At 31.8% G+C, this 24,072-nt stretch overlaps 1 protein-coding gene across 3 annotated transcripts in view; it reads right to left on the bottom strand.

Moving 5' to 3' along the window:
• Positions 1-548: 548 nt before the first annotated feature.
• The window catches only part of LOC127720666 (phosphoinositide 3-kinase regulatory subunit 4-like), a 66,500-nt gene continuing 42,976 nt past the window's right edge, over positions 549-24,072 (bottom strand). Inside the window, exons 29-34 of one of the 3 annotated variants that reach the window (XM_052227378.1) lie at positions 22,090-22,174; positions 19,696-19,787; positions 10,301-10,405; positions 9,714-9,997; positions 3,404-3,579; positions 549-966 (exon numbers count right to left, since the gene is read on the bottom strand). In XM_052227378.1, the coding sequence (XP_052083338.1) occupies positions 762-966; positions 3,404-3,579; positions 9,714-9,997; positions 10,301-10,405; positions 19,696-19,787; positions 22,090-22,174 (947 nt within the window). In that variant the 3' untranslated portion in view covers positions 549-761. Of the gene's footprint in view, positions 967-3,403; positions 3,580-9,713; positions 9,998-10,300; positions 10,406-19,327; positions 19,374-19,419; positions 19,466-19,603; positions 19,788-22,089; positions 22,175-24,072 lie in introns of those variants that run through there. The other 2 variants (XR_007990919.1, XR_007990920.1) reach the window with 2 other exon arrangements.

Genomic DNA, 24,072 nt, shown 5'->3' with positions numbered 1-24,072 from the left:
CCCCAGAAAGCATGTTTAACTGTGCTGCATTTGTGTATGTGCAGTCCCAAGTCAGGAGCCTGTATTCAGTGGTTGTTGATTTGTTGCAGCAAATCATATTTGATTTTTCATTATTGTTTAATACATAAATCAGGTCTTTTGTTTTTTCATTTGAATTGTTTTACATTTTTTATTTCAGGGCCTTTTATAGCTTACTATGAGGTATGGGTTTTGCTCATTGTTGAATCATTACAGTGACCTATACTTGTTCACTTCTACATCATTTGGTCTCTGGTGGAGAGTTGTCATTGGCAATCATTCCACATCTTTTGATTTTTCTATTATGGGAATGTCCAAAACAGTGATGTTCCCAGAATGCAACACCACTTCTGAATTGATCCGCCACAAGTGAAAAAGAATATCCATGTCTTTATATAGCATATAGATATAGGAAGATGTGGTATGAGTGCCAATGAGACAACACTCCATCCAAGTTACAATTTATAAAAGTAAACCATTATAGGTCAAGGTACGGCCTTCAATGCACTCCATTAAACAGCAAAGACAAATCAAAATACAATGTTATTTTAATATATAAAAAAATATTGATATTTGGCATAACAATTATTTCAAATGGTTTATTTATCACAAACTACATATTGCACTGTCCTTGTGACCTTTAGTTTAACATTTGACCTTTGACCTTGAATATTTGAACATTATTTCCATGTCCTTGTGACCTTTAGTTTTACATTTGACATTCGACCTTGAATATTTAAATATTATTTCCAGACTTTTACAACGCCATCTCTAGAGCCTGTTATCACCAGACACTGAGAAGCCATACATGTATTTATATCACTGATGACATCATGGTGTCCAATGGCTGGAGTGTCTGGTCCACAGCGTGGAATGTCTTCACTTGTAGAAGTCTGTTTTTTGGTATATGTTTCTATTATGACTTCTGTGCCCTCTATTAAACGAGATCTGAAAGAAAAAGATTGCAAAATATATAAAAGTTTCTTCATTTTATGTGTCATCTAACATGTCTAACATCCCTGCATATCCAAGGTAACGTAAATTGAGAAATTTTTGTGAAGTTTTTATTAATGCAAATAATGTGACTGGATGAGTATCGCATTAATAAGAACTCCCATTCTGAATTCATTACTTATATCTGTATGCCTATTTTCATGAAACGCAATAAGTAATCCTGCATTTATGTTCATTCTTAAAAACTCGCAAAAATAAATGCATGCAATAATTTTTGAATTTAAAGTATACACTTTTGAAACAAGTGAAACTGCGAGCTACTGCTCACTGATGATACCCCTGCCCAAATATTTCGGTAAACAGGAAGTTGTTGAGTGATGAATCTGAAAACGGCTACTGCTCACTGATGATACCCCTGCCCAAATATTTCGGTAAACAGGAAGTTGTTGAGTAATGAATCTGAAAACGCATCACACGGTATAGCTGACTTATATAAACTCTGAAACCAAATTTCAGAAATCCTTATGATGTAGTTTCTGAGAAAGTTGCGACGAAAAAATATTCATGGGACGGATGGACGGACTGACGGAGGGATGGACGGACAGAGGTAAAACAGTATACCCCCACTTTCTAAAGCGGGGGTATAATAATTATGTTGGATTGAATAGTCACCAGGTATTGGTTTACTATCATCTATAAATAGATTAATCCTACCCATGTTTATGCATCTGTCTTATATCTAAGTGAAAGTAAATCGAAAAACTTGGACAAAAGTTCCAATATGTATATTTGTGATGTAAACTTCTACTTTCTATAAAGACTGTATGTTAATTGCCCTATAGATGTCTTTTGGTAATATGTGTTATTAGGTTGCCATATATACCACACATCTCCATATTCATAATCAACCAAACTTTTTCTACTGCTATTCATGTCATTTATTTATTTTTCATTGGTACGACTGATTATGGATTATTTTCACATTTTGAAAAAAGTCCACATACAAAGCTATAGGAAATTTGTGTTCTGTTGATAATTTTAATTTGTGGTTAACTTATACAAATGAAATTCATGAAATTAGTATTTCAGGATTGAAAACCAATCGTCCTTATTTCTTCAATAACAAAAAAATTGTGTTAGTTATCTTCACTTTTCAGGAGGTTAAGATATTAAAAATGATCACCTAACACTTAACAGCAAATAAAATTGAGAATGGAAACAGGGAATGTGTAAAAGAGACAACAATTCAAACAAAGAACAGAAAACAGCTCAAGGCCATCAATGGGTCTTCAACACAGCGAGAAAATCCCGCAACCTGGAGGCGGGCTTTAGCTGGCCCTGAAACAAAAATGTATACTGGTTCAGAGAAAATGAACATCAAACTAAACTCAGAAACATATAAATGAACCAAAATTAAAAACACATACAAGACTAACAAAGGCCAGAGAATCCTGACTTTGGACAGGTGCAAAAATGTGGCAGGGTTATATATGTTTTGTGAGATCTCAACCCTCCAATATACCTCTAGCCAATGTAGAATAAACAAGCAAAGACTGATTGACTAGTAGGCTAAATGATACATTTTGGTAAGGGTGACATATTTGTCTGCTGGCTTGATTCTTTTTGAGCTAGCTTATTCTTTGTCCATTATTAAATGTCCACAGACCTTAAATGCAGTGTAAAAACAAAGTGCCCATGGGACACAGATCATGCCCCCACTTGCATATAACATTATAAAGGGACATAACTCTAGAACTGTAAAAGTCACACTACCCAAATTTGTACTTGATCTGAGTTTTGTGGTAATAACCCTTGTGTATAACTTTCATTACATTTGGTTGTGGCAAACTTAAGTTAGATAACGGAAACGAAAAATTCAGCAATTTTTCCATTTGTAAAGGGGAATAACTCTAGAATGGTAAAAGTGACGCTACCCACATTCACACTTGATCTGTGTTTTGTGATAATAAGCATTGTGTATAAATTTCATGACATTTGGTTGAGAAAAACTAAACTAAACTAACAGAGCGACAAGGGTAAAACTTAATGCCCCCTCCATTACGGCGGGGGCATAAAAATGGTGTCAAGTACCAACAGATCTCACTTGTAACATACAATATACTGGTGTCAAGCACCAAGAGACCTCACCTGTCATGTAGGATAAGCTGTTTTCAAGAGTCAAGAGACCTCACCAGTAGTGAACACTAAGCTGTTGTCAAGCTTCAAGAGACTTTACCTGTATTCCTTGTTGTTGACAAATGCCCAGAGATTTTACCTGTAGCTAACACAGGGTGATGCCAGAGTAATAAACTAACATGTATGACCAGGGTCCAGGAACATTACCTGTAGCTAACACTTGGCTGATGACCAGGGTCCAGGAACATTACCTGTAGCTAACACTTGGCTGATGACCGGGGTCCAGGAACCTTACCTGTAGCTAACACTTGGTTGATGACCAGGGTCCAGGGCAGCAGGGGCCATGATGTAAGAATTAGCAGGATAATTGATATCCCAGAATCTGGCCCTCATGTCGGAGCTTGCTGTCAACATTATAACATTGTTATCCGTCATCACCATGTGCATACCATATACAGAATGGTTACTTGCCTGTAATAATACATTTAAAATTAATCACTATTATTCATTTTTTTCCGACTCCAATCTTGATTGACTAGGATTGTCATGTTTCCTACCGAAGGTTTGTGGTTCTCTCCAGGCACTCTGGTTTCCCCCATCAATAACAACTGACTGACACGAAATACCAAATAATGCTGAAAGTGGCATTAAACATCAATCAATCAATTTTTTATCTTTTTTTAATTTCAACACATTTTATTATATAACACCTGATGTTTAATAGCTGTAAGCAGCCTAGGGATGCATGCCTAGGGCCCCTGCTAGTACACCAATTCCCATTTGCAAGGGAAAATATAAATGGGAGGAAATCAGGCCTCGTTTTACCTTTCCTTGTCAGTAGTATCTAGTAACACAGTGCATGTTATATTAGGCATGAAGATGGAATTCTAGATTCAACCGACGAGGAAAGGTAACACTAGGCCACCAAAAGCTGAATTTGAGTTCAGTGTAGGTGGCTGAGTGGTCTAGAGAGCTGGACACAGTGCAGGCGCTGTTGTCTCGATATCCCAATAGCATGAGTTTGAATCCCGGCCATAGGTGTCAACTGACCCTTATTCTGCGGGTCACACCCGAGAATTTCCCCCTTCACACGGGATTTTTTAAATACACCCCGGGTATTCAAATAACCCAGGATTTTAGAAAATTACCTGTTTTCACCAGTATTTCTGACCGGTTTTGTTTCCGGTATTTAGAAGTCAAATATACTTTCGGTTTTCTCTGCGTTTTTCCTTTGAAAAGGTAAACAATTGAAATTAGAATTTGCTTATTTACCGTGCCAATGACAGCTATCAAAACATTACATTTGACTGAAAAGTAACAATTCGAGGATTGTTTGTTAATTGTACCCCAGAAAGTTAAAGCCAGTCAAGCATTCTATGTCCTGATTAAAGATTTGCTGTTTGCAAATATCAAATATCCTGTAAAAATCATTTGAAAACAATTTTAACCTTTTATATAATACATTTCTGTTGGAGAGAATAATTTTGTTATCACTTGAATGTAAAAGCTTTAAATCAAATCCATATGCTCCAGATATTACACTGAAAGGAAACACAGTCACACTAACTTCTTTCTATTTATCTTCCTCCTGTGTATAGGAGCACATTAGCTATAATTGATTTCTAATTACATGTACAGCTGGGGTTTATGACATTCATTAATAAAAATAAGTAAACTAGTGTGAATAAAACAATAAAAGGGCATTGCTTTAGAAAGATATTTAATTAATGATAAATATTTATATACTTAACAAATACAAAAGTGATTATTTTTAGAAAACTCAGTGGTACATGTATATGTTATAGTATATAAAAAAACTCTCTCAATACTAAAATTGGACCGATAAAGTTTGTACGCGTTATGACCTGACATTTTCTTCTTCAATGAAGGTCATGACCTGCATTTTCAGTTTCAGAGGTTGACAGGTATGATCCTTGCGAGGGAAGAACAAAATTTGCAGATTTAACATTGTTGTGCTGATATTTAGAGTAGTTATGTATATATATACATGTATATCAATATATTTATCAAGGATAATACTGGATTACCTCCCTTGATTTGATCAGAAACGAATTTCTTTTTTTATCTCAAATGTTAGAAAAGTTAATTTAAAAATCATTGAATAAACTATATTTTACAATTACTTTTTTTACTTATCCCAATACATTAAGTATAATGGATTAAAAAATAACTCATCTTTGCACTAATCTTAAAAATTAGATACTCTAAAGTCAAAAATTCAGCTGAAAGAGTTACTATTTAAGCCAATCTTTACCCAATTTCATTGAGGTCTGCTGCCATTGGATATTGAACTTAAAATACTGAATTAATAGATTACAAATGAATATTATCTACTCTCCAATGGTGATCTTTGACCTCTTTTGACATGTTTGATATTTTTTTTAATAGTAAATATTATTTACACACCAAAATACATTTTAAGAGAATATGAACATCATTTGCATACTTTTGTTTTGGTACAAAATTTAGAAAATTTATTAAGTTTTTTTTCAATAAACTTCTCACTTAAAACTTTAAAACCATAAATGAGGATCTAGATGGGGTCCTTTATTTCTGTATTCTTTAATTCTTTTGGCCATTTTTCACTTTTTGTTGGATTTTTGTTACCATCTATTCTTTATTCTTTATATTTGAGTATATCATTATTCTCTATTTTTTGTCTATTCTTTATTTTTTTTGCCCAATATTCTCTATTCTGTAAACACCATCCAGACCATCATAACTACCAGATTTATTCAACAGCGCTTCATTGGTTTGTAAATTTGGAAACATCATAACATCAAACTAGAGGCTCTCAAGAGCCTGTGTCGCTCACCTGTATTTACTGATGCTTTGGAAATCATGTAAAATAAGGTTAAAATCATAATTAATAGTCTTAGATATTAGATATTATAATGATATCTATGATAATAACAAAAAACTGCAAAATTTTTGTAAAATTACTAACTCGGGGGCAGCAACCCAACAACGGGTTGTCAGATTCGTCTGAAAATTTCAGGGCAGATAAATCTAAATCTGATGAACATTTTTGCCACCTGTCAGATTTGCTCTAAATGCTTTAGTTTCAGAGATATAAACCAAAAACTGCATTTTACCCCTATGTTCTATTTTTAACCAAGTCAGCCATGATGGTTGGAAAGCGGGGTCATCAGACAAATTTTTTAAACTAGATACCCTAATAATGATTATTGCCAAGTATGGTTAAATTTGTCTCAGTAGTTTCAGAGAAGAAGATTTTTGTAAAAGATTACAAAAATTTACAAAAAATTGTTAAAAATTGACTATTAAGGGCAATAACTCCTAAAGGGGTCGACTGACAATTTTGGTCATGACAACTTATTTGTAGATCTTACTTTGCTTAACATTATTGCTGTTTACAGTTTATCTCTATCTATAATAATATTCAAGATAATAACCAAAAACTGCAAAATTTCCTTAAAATTACCAATTCAGGGGCAGCAACCCAACAACAGGTTGTCAGATTTGTCTGAAAATTTCAAGGCAGATAGATCTTGACTTGCTTATCAATTTTACCCAATGTCAGATTTACTCTAAATGCTTTGGTTTCAGAGATATAAGCCAAAATCTACATTTTACCCCTATGTTCTATTTTTAGCCATGGTGGCCATCTTGGTTGGTTGGCGGGGTCATTGGACACATTTTTTAAACTAGATACCCTAATGATGATTGTGGCCAAGTTTGGTTAAATTTGACCCCTTGGTTTCAGAGGAGAAGATTTTTGTAAAAAGCTAACGACGACGACGACGGATGCCAAGTGATGAGAAAAGCTCACTTGGCCCTTCGGGCCAGGTGAGCTAAAAAGCCTACTACTTGTAATACCAATTTAATTTTAGGACCAAAAATAGAGAACAAATTTACGAAAAAAAAAACTTTTTCAAATGCACATATATATTTGAATTTGTTATTATGAAAGTCTTATCCAACAAATTCAAAAATTTACAAACCATAAATTATATTCCAAACCATGATAACAGATATTTAAGAATATACAAATTTTAAAATTTATTTCTTAATCTGATTCTGATTCTTCCGGAAGTCCACCCTATTTGCAGGGTCACCACATTAAAAATATTTTAGTTTATATTTTTAAAAATGCGTAACTTTAAAAATTTGTTAATAGATTAAGATATTTTATCTGTGTTAAGGTAAAATAAAATGAAATAATAATAAAATAATAAGGATAAAATGGATTAAAGGTAAAAACTTGTATATACACTATACATAAGAGACTGACATAAGCTTAAAACATTATATTTTTAAAATGAATAAAACTTTAATTACTGTGTTAAAGGTGTCCAATAGTTTAAAAATAAATAATGTGATAAAAATTATTTATGTCAGTAATGATTAAAAGTTCATCACATGGGGTTCCATACGTTTTTATATTGTTAAAATTTAAAAATCTTGTCAAGGACCCAAGTTATTGGTTTCTATTAGTGAATGTTGTTATTTATGTGTAAAATAGAATGTAGGGGGTCGTGTAGTTTATATATTTACTAACCAACAATAGGCTTTTAAGGTCTCATAGAGTATTTGGATACTATCATTAACGATTTCTCTCTCTTGTGGTGTATTCTTTTTCTGGGATACCTTTATTGCCATGGTTAGGTCTTCAAATTTGTCCTGGATGTATTTCAGGATAGTAGATGTATTTTGAAATCTCAATTTCAGGTATTTCCCTACTTTGGTTGTAGTGTCACATGTGCCTAACCAAACATAAATGTGTATGTGTTTGAACCTTTTTGTACATTTGTGTAGGTTGTTCCTGACCCACAAGATGGAGTCCAACTTGAACTTGACTGGTTTACAAACTGTATATTTAGTTCATCCAAATTGGTGACCTCACATTTGATATAAGCCCCCTTACTGTTGGAGAGAAGAACAGAGTGTGTTTCTGCTGCAGACCTGCAGTGTTGACTTTGATTTGTCTCAGACTTCTTCTTATATAGCTATCGGTCATGAGAACACACTTGCTTGGCAAGGAGTAATAATTAATATATAAAGGGGTTTGCGGTTTTACAGTATAAGGAATAAAAATAAACAAGATAAAATAACAGAAAAAATGGATGTCACGTACGATGTTTTGTGTGCCTACATGATGGATCTAGTCAGCAGAGAAAGTTTATTATTTATAATCATATTTTAAAAAGGACGATGGATATTATGATATTAATAAACAGTATTTAATTGTTGTATATTAAAGAATAATAAAATAAATCAAATTACTTGTTTGCCTTTCTTTTTTTAAGGGCAAGAATTTACAAACTCGATCTGCACGCGCAGAATCCTAAGTTTTAAATTTAATTGTTTTTAAGAATTATTTTTTGTAAAAACTATTACTAAATGTAATGTATTGTTTTTTAAATGTTTTAAGTGTTGCAAATAGGGTGTATCAGTGTGGAATTCCTGAAAAACTTTCAAAATTCTTCTCCGTGAAAAAATCCAACCATGCTAGTCAACAGTCTCGTTTTCAAAAAACCAACTATATGTTAATAATAATATATCAGTCAGTTTGCTATCTTACTTCATTTACTGTAAATTCATGGAAATGAAAAAGTTTGAAACGCAATGATGTATTGATTAAGGTTATACATAACACTACAGGGAGATAACACTGTAAAAATCAGCTGAACGTTTTAATCATGTTCTACTGTTAAGGAAATATTAAGCTTCTCAATGATCAAAATTTGTGTTTGTAAAACTGCCTTCCAATGATTTTTTCCGATAAAGTGTGTGTTTCAAGTTTTTTTGAAATTTTTATATTTTTGTCAAAGGATCAAAGTAAATATTTTGTCAAAATTTTATGAAAATTAAACGAGCCAATTTAATTTTAGTCAAGGGATTGGTACCACCTTAATATAGAAAGTTTCTAGATTCAAACATTTGATAAAGACAATAAGAGAATTCTGTGATGATCTGGATCATATTTCATAAGTATATCACAATTTTTTTTCTTCAACAAATATTTGTTACAGACCAATGCATATGCAGTAAGCAAATTAAATTACTGTGTATTCGTTATTACTCAGCCAATACCAATGGTGATTTCGTGGGTAAAAATTAACCACAAATTTAAATGTTCAACGAAGTAAGAATTTTCTATAGGCTTGTATGCAACCTTTGGCAAAACCACAAAACCAAATTTTAATGAAAATACAATTTTCTTCTAACCACAAAAAATGGTATCCAAGAAAATTAATGAATCAACAGCACACTGTAATCTAAACTTTCATTATAAAATTATGTTAAACTGAAAATCTACAGCTTACTATTTCAGGAATAAGAAACTAATATATATCAATGTACTGTATATTCAGAAATTATTGTGCGCATTTATAATTGCATGCATTCATTATTGTGATTACAACATGACAGACCAAAATGTGAGAAAAGTTATTGGGATGACAGGAAAAACTGCATGCAAATATACGTGCCAGATTTCAGAATGCAAGTTTTTATTATTGTAGACTCACCCAGTAACATTAATCGTATGAATAAAAACCTTGCGATAATTTCTGAATTTAGAGTATACAAATATAGATAAAGCAAAGTTTGTTTCTGACCTGTTTTTGTGACAGGGGTGGAGCAGGACTGGCCCATAATGCCTTGCGTCTAGCTCCTGTCTCTACATCCCACATAGACACCTCATTATTTCCCTGGGTAGCTGAGATTATCCACGATTGCTCCTTTGGATGGACTATTAACTTCCTGACCCTTGCTCCCATTGGATGTTCTATTGAGGTAATAGGCAGCTGGAATCTTAGATCCCAACAAACATGGCTGCCACTACTGGTTCCGACAGCAAACCAGCACTGAGAGTGATGTACAGCACAAGTAGTAATTAGACCTAAAATACATTTAACCTAATTTTTTATGAATATCTAGAACATATATTTAACAGTATCAATTCTAATGCTCCTTGAATATTAAAAGACCAAATCATTAAAATTCATCTGCTAACAAATCCCCCTTTTTAAAAAAAATAATTTTCTAACCAGCTTACAATGTACATTTTGGTCATTTCATAAAAGCTATATTCCATATAGTGCTATTAGGCCTAATTCATCAAAATATTCTATGGTCTTTTCTTCAAGGGGTAAACATAGAAAAAGTAGGAAACTTTAAGTGGCTTAGCCTGATTTTACTCTACCTTTCTTTGGATCATTTTTCAGCTTCCAAACTTCTTTATTGGACCTCAAATCAAATCCCATTATATATCCATTTACTGTAGCATAGGCCAGAACTGACTGGGCTCCTGTAAAACAGAAAGAAAATTATTACTTGTGTATTAAATCTATAACATTAGCTGTAATGTCACAAAAAACACACACACACACACACACAAGGTATACAAACATAAACCAAATAAAATAATACATGTACCAGACTTGCATAATAATGTAACCTAGACCTTACATTTCATAGCAAAAATAAGTCATGTGTATAAAGAATATTTAAGGCTTGGAAAAACTTTATTTTTTAATTTATTGGATTAATAAACTATTTATCACACTTCCATTTTTTTTTGCACTCTGTATTTTGTGTGTATTATGTTCTCTACTGTGTTTTCTGTTTTTTTTTTGTGCCAAGGATTTAAATATTACTATACTAATCCTTGTTTGTTCTGAAAACTGGCGATAGAGCCCAATATTAAAAATTGTGTAGTTAAAGGGAAAGTCCGCGATTTTTTACTTATCATCTTAATATGTTCATCTTAACATAAAAAACACATTCACAAAGTTTTATATTTATATTCTTTCTAATAACGGAGAAAATCAAGTATTTGTAACCTTTTTTGGTTGACCTACGTCACTGGGTTGTGACGTTTTAACCCGATTTGTTGAATCATGGGAAAAAATAAAATCTGTTAAAGTCTTAATAGCTTATCAGAATTTTACGTAATTAAAAGCGCACAGATGACCGTTGGTCGTAGTTAATAACCACAATATAAGAATGAAAGAAAATGAATATGTGTGTACCGTTTTGTATTGATTGAATAAAACTTCCTATATGAAGTTATCTAAATATAAATATTTTCGAATTAATTTCATAAATTATTGTTGAGATTTTTTCATAAAATATCTGTTGAACACTTTGACTGATATTAAACTGTTTTATTTACCGTTATAACTTTGGTAACCATTTCAAGGCAAAATATTTGTGAACAGAGTGTGTATATTATTTTGTAAAGTCATTGTTTATTTATCGATTTGAGGAGAATTCGTTTGAACTTTCCCTTGCAGCAATTTAGCCTCAGGCGTACACAGGTGTGAATTCAAGCGTACACAGGTGTGAATGTTGTCATTTTGAATGGATTAACAGAAAGAGTATAGCGTGTTTAATACACCAAGCTGAAATACCCAATGACAATAGAGAAACAATTATTAAAATGTATAAATTAATTGAAAATAAACATTCAATTTTTTAATTCCGGAAGTGTTTTTTGAAATGGAACAATTTTCGATTACGCTCTATGCAATTAGCATAAAATTAAAATATGAAGTTAAAAGAAAATTAATTTAACATTTCCCAATTAATAATTGCACATCTGTTTAATTTACTTTACCGGAATTCTTTAACTTGTATTTTAATCTGGCGATGTTTAAATGCTAACAATCGAAAACTATCGCAATTTAAAAGTTTTATTGAAAAAATACAATAGTACAACATGCATGATTTTTTATCTTCTTTTTAAAATTTCATTCCTACATAATAAATTCAACTAACAATCTCTTAGAATAATTATTTGTGAAAAGAATGCCAATTATCATTTATGTCATTCATTATAAATCTAATCTATTAAAATAATTGTTTATTCCGTCTGGAAATTTTTATTTCCTTTTTTTTTCTTTTGATCTGTTTTTTGTATGAGGTGTTCTAATTGTCTTTAACGGTTTGAACATATGAAAATTAAATATAATCATTTTTATATTATATTATAATTTAGTGTAATACTCTACAGGGTGGCCGTCATTAATCCAAAATAGTAATTGTAGTAATTAATGGCATAGCTTAGTAATGTATTGCTGACAATGACGATTTTAGAACAGTTCGTCTCCTTGAAACAAGCTGTACTAGTATACTTTTCCTGAGGTATAAGCACCGTTGAAGACGAGCTCAAGATGTTCTTTCTAAAGGACAAAGCAGACTAATAGCGTATCGTTCGTTTGTTTGTTGGGTCAGGGGAGGCCAACCACTTGCCCAGAAAAACAGAATCACCATACAAGCATAGTTGTCAACACTATCGGAAAAGAGTTCCTATCGTCGGATGGGGTACACGAATGCTTCCAAGAATGAGTAAGTGACATGTCTGACTCTGAACAGTCAGTAAACGAACTGAACAATGATCTACAGACATCGACCTCTTATTCTTGATATCATAAACTGCATGCATGTACGTTTATGACAGCGATTATTTATCTTGTACCTGACGAAAACTTAATGCCTGCATGGTTATGTATCTTGCTATACGTTTTTATTGGTTTGGTGTGTGTTCACTCAAAATCGTAATTCAAAGATAATGTTTGTGAGATGTAATTTCACTTCTCAATACCGAATTTCGTCTATATATTTCACAAGTGTACACCACTGAGAAGCTCTGATTGTATATAATTCCTTTTATTTTGTGTGGACCATCGTTGTTAACAGCAATATTTGATGAAGCAGATGATGATAGTAGAAAGCAATATGAGCGTATTATTTATCTTGTGTCTGACGAAAACTAAATGCCTGCATGGTTATATCTTGCCATTTTGTATTGGTTTGGTGGGTGTTCACTCAAAATCGTAATTCAAAAATTGTGTTTGTGAGATGTAGATTCACTTCAATAACGAATTTCGTCTATATATTTGTGACAAGTGTATACCACGGAGAAGCTCTAAAGGTATATTACTCCCATTTGGTTTGGGTGTGAACCATCGATGCTTACAGCAATATTTAATGAATAAGATGATGATAGTAGAAAGAAATATGAGCGTCATGTGGCAAATATTACATAAATGTCGGACTATGAGTTATCTATCTGTATGAAAAGATTTCTAAAGGCAATAACTAAACGGGTATGAAGGGTATACAGATTTATTCTTATTTACATAATCATTAACAAACTAAATAAATTGAACAAAGAAACACAGTGACACTACGATATAACAAATGGGATACTTAATTATTTTTAACCATGCTATCAGAGACATATATGTCTCTGTATTATATGTCTCTGATGCTATGCAGAAACTTAACACATCGGCAAGTCAGCGCACGTGAATACCAATTTGGAACACGATGTGTGATTTTGTATAAAAATATCAAAGCGAGCAGTAACTTTGTCTAGCAAACATTTTTTTACTATGCCTCTCTTTATCTCTTTTCCTTTACAATAACTATTACCCTTTTCGTCGATCATTCTCTATGTAGTATAATTTTCTCTAATCGGTTATTTTTTTTTCACTATGCCACTCTATCTCCATTCCTTTACAGTGACTGTTTCCCCTGTCGTTCTAATCCGTATAAAAATAGGGACATTAGACATAGAAGGAGCTCTCTTATCGTCAATAAATAAATATTTGATACTGACTATAAGTGCTGCATTACTTTATACTGCATGTTTGCCAATCGGTAAAAGCTTGCATTTGCGTGAAGAATTTTTTTTTCAAAAGAAGGGTCCAGAATCATGACAAAACAGTATATGTATTTCACAAATTTTTTTAAAGATCATGTTTATAAAATTTTTAAACTTATTATCAGCAAAAATAGTGGATACTATTATTATCAGAACATCATTCATTAACAGGTGGAATTATAATTTCAAACACGCACAAGATAAATAACGTCGAACACAATATATGTGGTTCAATAAATGTTACCTGTGCACGTCGGGTACCTCAATTAAGAAGCCATGCATGCATGGACCTGTATAATATATTGTGTAATAGGAATTTTTAGTCGACAGGATGTCACTGGAATAACCAAGGACGTGTCTAATACACGTCCTTGGGATAACTAACTGAATGTGTCGCTCTGACACGACATCTATCAATAATTCTGACATACCTATTATCAATTCGGGAGGAAGCCAATATATATATATATATATATATATATAATAAGATAACGTAAATAAAATTTAAAAAGAAAATAAAATATACATTTTTTTCCAAACATACCAGATAGGGTCACACATTTAACTGTAAAGTGTCTTTATAAGTGACTGTTCCGAATTGATCCCGTATCAATTTGATATAGTTAAAAGATTAGTTAAAAAACTTTTTTGATAAAAAAATTAGATGTCCAATATTTCGATATTTACATTTCTATAACCTGGGAATATTATACTATATCAACATATTTTGTCTTAGCTAAAACCTCTTCCTAACAATGCTCCCCGTCAATATCCGTTAAATATCATAATTTAAAAATGTTATTTATCGTATAACTTTATTAATTTAAAAAATTAACTTGACTAAATACGGAACTATTCTTTATATAAACCAATGCACTTTATATAAAAGAGGCATACTAATGAATCTTTTGTAAATCAGTGATTGTTACAAGAACACTGCATTTGTCTTTCTTTTAATTGAAACTTTTCTTCCTCATCAAATCTATATTTTATTGAATCAACGTGATCTTATCATATAAGGATTTGATAACTATAGCAATCAGAACTGCTAGATTATTTTGTTATTAAAAAAAGTATAATTACCATCAAATCTCCCTCGAAACAAGATTGTTCAAAATGGTCTTCACGCATCAACTTGTGCTTGCTATAGGTCATAACTATTTTCTTTTTTTGTGGGTTTAGGAAAACTATTTAGACTTTTGTCATAACCTTGTCGGACAGAACAACCGTACGCTTGATAAGACATTTTCACAATGGGTGATCATCTACGGTAATCCCCGATTGATGATGGGAGTTTTTAACACACGGTCGGTAAATCCCCGATTCATTTTGGTCTTTGTGGTTTATAGATATCACGTGACTTTTTAGATCGAACATGCCGACAAGATGGCGATATGTCGAGAACTGATAGTGAATTTCAAAAATCGATTTTGATCTCTTTTCATAGAGAATAAAAGTTTTTTATTTATGAACATGTGGTTTTTTATGCTTAAAGAACAAAATATCAATTTTTCATTTTTTTGCGGAGTTTCCCTTTAATCAAATTTTGTCATGACGAAAAAATGAAATTCATTCAAATGAATTCAATAAATGAGTATTCAATATCAAATTTCTACAGAATACACCCAAGGAATTATCTGTTTGTTATGAGGATATGATATGTCATTCAGGATCTTCACAGGGTATATGGGCACATATTCCCTGTCAGTGTTTTATATCTCCTGAGCCACTAGATGAAGAGGATATAGGACACTGTTGTGAAATATGAGCCAATATTCCCTGTGAAGCCAAAATTACAATCATATTATACTGGAGTGTCCTGATTGCAACACTAATTAGGGATCATAGATTTATTCTTAGGAGGAAGCTCAGAGCATGCTCGGAGGATGCTCAGAGCTTTTTAAGTAGGCTCTTCTCAGCAGTTAATGTGACAATAATTATCATGATCCATTAAGATGTCAATCAAATCTACACCACTTCTATGATAAGGAAAGTAGAGCATTATAGAGGAAGCTCCATTAACACCTGTGTAAACATCTGGTCTATACATTTTGCATGAAATTTTATAAAACTATAAAATAGATAAGAAATTCTTCAACAGTGCTGTGTAATGCTTGGAAAGAAATCTCAAGTCTCCACAAAAAGGAAAAGTCATTTAAATATTTTCTTAATCATATTTAATAATCATTCCATTTTTTACAATAAAAAAATTCTCAAACTTTATGATTAGATGATATGATTTAAAAATATTTTATATTATATAACATGCTACATAAAAGTTATCAAGACACAAACAACAGTCAGGTGGCAATACTAAACAAGTTATTTTGTTTAGTCACTTTTATAAGTATTTTTTGTTTTTAAAAATTATTTAATAACTCAATAGTTATTTTAAATGTCAAATAAAGCATGGACTAAATGTAGTTTTAAAGAATTTTTATATCGTTTCATTAAATAAAATTAAGTATTTATCCAATTTGAGATGAGTATAGAGAGGTTACTTTAAAAAATAATGACAAAAATATTACTTTAATAAATTATTTTATACAACTTCAAAAACTAGTACTTACCATTATTTAAGGAATATATGTAATTGCTTTTGATTAAGATTCAAATTATAAATAACTTCAAGTCTTAATTAAAGGTTCCATATCTAGTTATAACTGTCTATCTCTAAGATTTTAAGGGGAAATGATATTTTAATAGCCCCAAGAGGCCAATCTTTGACAAAGAAGTGTGGCATCAGAAAAGCAATTAGTGCTTGTTGAGGATTTAAATAGTTTTACCAGTATATTTCATGGGGAAAATAACCAGACGTCTGTGAAAATTTGTTAAAGCTAGTAAAACCTGTATGAATGGACACCTATAAAAATAATATTAACAGAAGTTACTTATTCATGATATAGAAGTAATATTTGAAACAGCCTCGTTTTCAACATAACTTGTATAGGTAATTTTCAAAATTACTTGTTTAAATAATGCCCCTAACTAAACAATGGTAATATGTTTTTTTTAAATAGAAAACTAAGTTCTTTTATAGAAAATTATGGCTACTTTAAGAAAAGTTGTAATTCATTAGTGGAAGCCTGGTTTGTGGGGGTAATACCACCATTGTTTTCCCTCTAGTACGTCTCTCTTTACTTGGCATTTTTTTTTTAATTGTGCTTTGTTTAAAATAAAGAAATACTTGGCATGAGTATAATTATTTTCCCCCTATAAGTCTTTGTTTAATTGTCATGATTGTTATATTACAAAAAAAATGTGCAGAATTTATCTATGTTTTAAATAAATTACTTGACATAAATAAAGTTTTATCCTGTCCTGTACTACAGTGAAAATATACCATAACTTTTTAATGCATATAAGAAAGTAAACATCACCAGAAGTTAACCAATCATATTCTCTCCCCCTTTTTTCCCTGTAGAATATAGTATATTTTTATTGCTTTGAAACACCCAAGATACATGTTTACAACTCAAAAAAAAATATCTGCAATGAAATGGAGGGTTAATTTCAAGCAACTGTCAAATTAAATGAAATATAAAAAAAGATCAACCCTTTTTCACATGAAACTGAATGTACTATGTTTTGGTAGTATGGTTATAAATCAATAACCATAGTTTGTGTCTTTGATGACTTTTATATTTCATTTTATATAGTATAAATTTAAAATATATTATATATTAAATATAAAATTTGAGTGTTTTTTTGTATCATGTGTATTGAAAAAGAATGATAATTATTAAGAAAATGTTTTAAAATCATTTTTTTCTGTGAAAACTTGAAACCAAGCATTGTACAGTAATATTGAAGAATTTCTCATCTATTCTATAGTTTGGTAAAATTAATGCAAGATTTGTTTGAATAGACCAGATGTTTACACAGGTGTTAATGGAGCTTCCTCTATAATGCTCTACTTTCCTTATTATAAAAGTGCTATAGATTTGATTGACATCTTAATGGATCATGATAATTATTGTCACATTAACTTCTGAGAAGAGCCTACTTAAAAAGCTCTGAGCATCCTCCGAGCATGCTCGGAGCTTCCTCGTAAGAATAAATCTATGATCCCTTACCATTTTCATTTTTGTTTCCCTTCACATGAGATATGGGCTTGTATCTCCTATTAGGTAACCAATCAAATTGCAGGATTAACTGGAATATTTCACTCCAGTATAATATATATGTATATTCCTGACCAAAAAGAAGACAATTACTAAATTCGTTAATTATGTGTACATGTATGTAGGTTGGTTAATCATTGCTACTGTGTATTACTGCTTATGTTTATAATCTCATTCAACAAGTTTCAGGTGTCAAGGTGATGTTCACACCACAAATTTTATGTAATAAATGCCACAATAACACTGCAAAATCTGTGTGTTGCATGCAGAATGTCGTCCTCCACTAACCCTTGTGTAGTGTATTTTCTTATTTGCAAAGAAATGTTTGAAATTTTTCCAGGGTCACCAGAAAGGGTTGGAATTTGTGAAAATAAACTGCGACTTTATTTAACATAAAGCTAAACTGGTAAACATTTGTTTTAAATGTTTGAATAGAATAATTGAATATTAGGAGAAAAATTTAGTTGGTATACCATCTATAACATAATCCAGGCTAACATCAAACAAAACTAATAAAGTTAACAATTTTGTATTCTTTTTTTTAGTGTAGGTCATGGCAGCCATGACAGACTGGGTTCCTACTACACAGAAAACATATTGAGTCAGGGACATAAAATATTACTTGAGTATGTTGCTCTTGCTTGTTCCTTAAACAGTATATGTGGTTTGCTTGGTGTAAATTTAACACCTGAATAGGTTCAGAACCATGTTGCCCTGAAAAATTATTTGAGTCCTGGGTTTTGCAAACACACATGCAGGATTTGATGACTTTAAATTCTCTATAAGGTTTTTTTACATCAAGCTTTTCTACAATTGTATGTACAACAACAAAAATATGTGTCCATAGGACAGCAAGCTCTGTTCACACTAGTACATTTCCTTAATAAGTTAACCAGGAATGCTGGGTAAAACCATAATTTGTTGTGTTCTCAGTATCAAGTTGACATTAAAGCAATCTACCTTAAACCAAAACTTCAAACTCATATAAGATGCACAAACAATATGAATGAAAAGATGGATACACAGACACAAAAACAATATGTCCCCTTCTTTCACAAAAAAAATCTTTTGAGAAAAATTGATCTTAAGTTATACTGAAATGACATGGGTGCTGTTGCAATCTGTTTATAGGGGATTTGGATCTATAATTTCTTATAAACAGCATACTGTGGATTCATGTTTATTCGTGGGATACCAGTTTTCGTGGATTTCGTAGGTATAGGTGAACAATGAATTAGCATATTCCAACAAAGTATCATTTTCTAAAGACTTATATGTAGAATTTGGCAAAACCAGGAAATCAAATATCTATGGAAAATATATTTTCCTTCATTCCACGAAAAATAAAGGAATCCACAGTAATTCCAAACATGAATTTAAAAAGTTTGAAAATCATATCTAATGAATCATCTACAACTTAATCAGCAGTATTTACCTGTGTCATAATGAGTTACATCAACAACTTAATCAGCAGCATTTACCTGTGTTATAATGAGTTACTTTAACAACTTAATCAGCAGCATTTACCTGTGTCATAATGAGTTACATCAACAACTTAATCAGCAGCATTTACCTGTGTCATAATGAGTTGCATCAACAACTTAATCAGCAGCATTTACCTGTGTCACAATGAGTTACATCAACAACTTAATCAGCAGCATTTACCTGTGTCATAATGAGTTACATCAACAACTTAATTAGCAGTATTTACCTGTGTCATAATGAGTTACATCAACAACTTAATCAGCAGCATTTACCTGTGTCATAATGAGTTACATCAACAACTTAATCAGCAGCATTTACCTGTGTCATAATGAGTTACATCAACAACTTTACCAAATTCTTCTTTATCTATTTCTAGTTTGTTCACAGCATTTGCTTTACCACTTTCTATTCTGAAAAAAATATATTAACAGGAAAAATATATCAATATATTTATAATTAGGAATAATATATCAGCATATTTATTAATAGGAAAAATATATCATCACATTTATTAATAGGGAAAATATATCAACATATTTATTAATAGGAAAAATATATCAACATCTATTAATAGGAAAAATATATCAACATACTTATTACTACATAAAATAAGCCTAAAATGGCAACAAAATTAAGGCATGTTCATTGTTGACTTTATATTTTGTAATTTCAGACCATGCAAGCACCTCATGGGAAGTTGTAATTGTAATTTATTTGTATTAATAAAACATACAACATAAAAATAAGGGAACTTTAGAGAACTTTATTAAACAAACTCAGACGCAGTAACTGCGCTCAAAGAGCATCAATTATACATAATACATTGTGATTACAGATGACAGAATGAGTAGAAATTGTCTAATATATAGAACTATAAAATTTCAAGTAAATAAAACATTTCATAGTGTGTCATTCTATGTTGTGATGTTACACTATTGTTTCAGATAGGGGTGAAGGTTGGAACCTATTAAAACGTTTAAACCCGCTGCATTTGTTTGCACCTGTCCTAAGTCAGGAATCTGATGTTCAGTAGTTGTTGTTTGTTGATGTGGTTCATAAGTGTTTCTTGTTTCTCGTTTTTTATATAGATTAGACCGTTGGTTTTCCCGTTTGAATGGTTTTACACTAGTCATTTTTGGGGCCCTTTATAGCTTGCTGTTCGGTGTGAGCCAAGGCTCTGTGTTGAAGACCATACTTTGACCTATAATGGTTTACTTTTACAAATTGTGACTTGGATGGAGAGTTGTCTCATTGGCACTCATAATACATCTTCTTATATCTATATATAGATAGAGTAACTATAAATAATTGTAGTACTGTGAATATATTATAACATATATTTTCAAAAGGTAATACACAAGTTCATACTTCAACTATTTATGTTTTGAGTGCACTCGATTCGGTTCTTGTACGTCACCACCACGTGTAAATAGAGTGTTGTGTTATAAGAATGTAAATAAATATGTTATCAGAGTACTAGATCATGAAGTAAGGTGAATTTTTCAGTTTTCAGAAGTTAAACACCCCTTTAAAAGTGGTGTGTCTTTCTATGTTGTGATGTTACACTATTGTTTCAGATAAAGGTGAAGGTTTGGTACCATTAAAACGTTTAAACCCGCTGCAATTGTTTGCACCTGTCCTAAGTCAGGAATCTGATGTTCAGTAGTTGTTGTTTGTTGATGTGGTTCATAAGTGTTTCTGGTTTCTCGTTTTTTATTTAGATTAGACCGTTGGTTTTCCCGTTTGAATGGTTTTACACCAGTAATTTTTGGGCCCTTCATAGCTTGCTGTTTGGTGTGAGCAAAGGCTCCGTGTTGAAGACCGTACTTTGACCTATATTGGTTTACTTTTATAAATTTTGGCTAGGATGGAGAGATGTCTCATTGGCACTCATACCACATCTTCTTATATCTAGTAACTCATTACTATTTTTCAAAAGTCAGGAAATTGAAAAATGCTTGTTTTAAAAAATCACATTGAATAAACCCATTCTATGTGGCAGAAAAATACTTGTATACTTGTATACATATTATATTGACATTATCTGTGGAAGAAAACTTACCTGTACACATGTACACACTAGTATTCTTTTTGATACTTAACTCGTTCACATGTACATTGACATACTCTTTGACACATAACTTACTTGTACATATGTACATTGGCATACTCGTTTGACACATAACTTACTTGTACACATGTACATTGGCATACTCTTTGACACATAACTTACCTAGATACACATGTATATTGTTATTCTCTGTGGCATAAAACTTACCTGTACACATGTTTATTCACACACTCTGTGTAAGGAAACTTACTTGTACACATATTTATTGGCATTCTCTATGATATAAATCTTATTTGGACACAATCACATTGACATTCTCTGAGGCAGGAAACTTACTTGGACACATAGTTATTTATATTCTCTGTGACACATAACTGACCTGTACACATGTAAATTGGCATTCTCATTGACACATAACTTACCTGTACACATCGATGTACATTGACATTCTCTCTGACACATTACTTACTTGTACACTAGTATATTGACATTCTCTTTGACACATAACTTACCTGTACACATGTACATTGACATTCTCTTTGCCACATAACTTACGTGTACACATGTACATTGACATTCTCTTTGACACATAACTTACCTGTACACATGTACATTGGCATTCTCTTTGACACATAACTTACTTGTACACATGTATATTGTTATTCTCTGTAGCAGCAGCCAGAGACAGGGAACCCTCACAGAATACTAAACTGTTGATTTTACCATCTGAAAAAGATAAGAAAAAACGTTAACTCTAATTCAAAAACAAGAATATGGGTCCCAAGGACAACCCTGCTCCTTTCACACTATCACATTTCTATATACAATGAACCACAAAATCTGGGAAAAAATCATATTGTGCATACCGGTATATTTAAAAATGGTTCAAAACATTATGATTATGTGTACCAAGTTTCAGGCTGATGTTAAACAACCTAACACCAACAACACCAGAGCCGTAAGTCATATTGTCTCTTAATCAGCTGTATTGATGTCGAGGTGTACCATGACATAACACGTCTATACTTAGACTTATTACACGATCCATATGAAAACACACATATAATTACTCTTTATTAAATGATATGAGCAAATCATCCCTAATATGGATAAATCAGCATGTGCAATACTGATGACGATCTGTCGATATAAATCAACAGTTAATATTGATTTTCTGACCGGGCCAATACCGAAAAAAGCCGTATTGGCCCATGGGTTAATACGGGACGTTCACTTCCGGGTTCAATGTTCTTACGCCTAAGCTTACTTAACTTTGGACGTATCGTTATGTTTAAAATACATTTGTATCATATTTATCAGTGTTTTCCATTCGGCATTTAAGCCGGGTGTGCCGACCACCTTTCCATTTTAGGAGGTGGTCGGCTTTTTTTCAAATTTCCGGATTTTTTTCGGTTCCGCACCGTATAAATTTAAATACTTATCGCGCCTCACTGATTGTTTTCATTGACAAAAATGGTGGATCATCAAATTTCAATGTTTTCTTTTATTAATCAGGGGAAGAGACAGGCAGATGACGATGGTGATAAGGAATATTCTAGGCCAAATAAGTCAACTAAAACGGATAGTTGTATTGAAATTGTTGAAATGGAATAAAAAGTATCAAAACAACGTAAAAGGCACAGAAGCGATCGCGATGATAAACAGGTTGGGAAAAGTTTACGGAACCTGTATGATTTTACATAATGGCGGACAAATTTGCATACAAGTGTAAATATGTCTATCTCCCAAATGAGTGATATCCCTTAAACGAGGGACTGTCTCTCTGGCAAGAGGTTATGTTAATTCTGTTAAATTTTATTAACTTAATATCATAAAAAAAGTTAAATTGTGTTCAGTGTTTTCACAGCCTTTTCGAGTACGACTTTCCATTATTATAACTTGTTTCATTTCCATTGATCAATCATCAGAACGCAGACGATTGAAGTCCAACAGTAAAACTGTCTGATTTATTCTTTCCAGCTACTTTATATTTGCTAGATAAAATAAATTGTAATAGCATAAGATTAAGTATTTGGACGAGAAATCAAAAATTACATCTGACAATGTTGACAAAAAATCCATCGTGAATGCAAAAAGACAAGTTCAGATATGAATTTCTGTATCTTCTACATGGTAAGTTTCTTAGTTTAATCGAAGAATTAAAATCATTTAATAAAAGTGTTATGAACTGGCTGTTTCTGTATTGGCCCTGTTATAGATTCTCGATCAGCTGTATTGGCCTCGACTCTTCGAGTCTCAGGTCCAAACCGACCGTGCAAGGGCTGTATAGCCAGTCAAGGTCGTTAAAAACTTCAATTTGTCAGGTCCAAAACAACTTACCTAGAATCTATAACAGGGCCAACACAGAAACAGCCAGTTCATAACACTATAATATAAAATATCTTATTTTTTTGTATCATCCTTTATAATACAACTTAGTATTTTCTAAGTTTGTTTCGAAAAACCTATATTAAGCTTTGAGCTTGCTTTCAGAAAGTTTCACTTGTTTGCCTCATTAAATAAACTTTGCTTACATTAAACATTAAAAAGTTCTTATATTTTATTTCTATATTCAAAATGATTATGATTATTTTGATTAAAACTTTATATTATTTTAAGTTTTA

This window comes from Mytilus californianus, unplaced genomic scaffold, assembly GCF_021869535.1.
Source record: "Mytilus californianus isolate M0D057914Y unplaced genomic scaffold, xbMytCali1.0.p SCAF_11, whole genome shotgun sequence".
Lineage (NCBI taxonomy): Eukaryota > Metazoa > Mollusca > Bivalvia > Mytilida > Mytilidae > Mytilus > Mytilus californianus.
The sequence above is the reverse complement of the archived record's forward strand: the minus strand, read 5'-3'. Positions and strand labels throughout refer to the sequence as shown.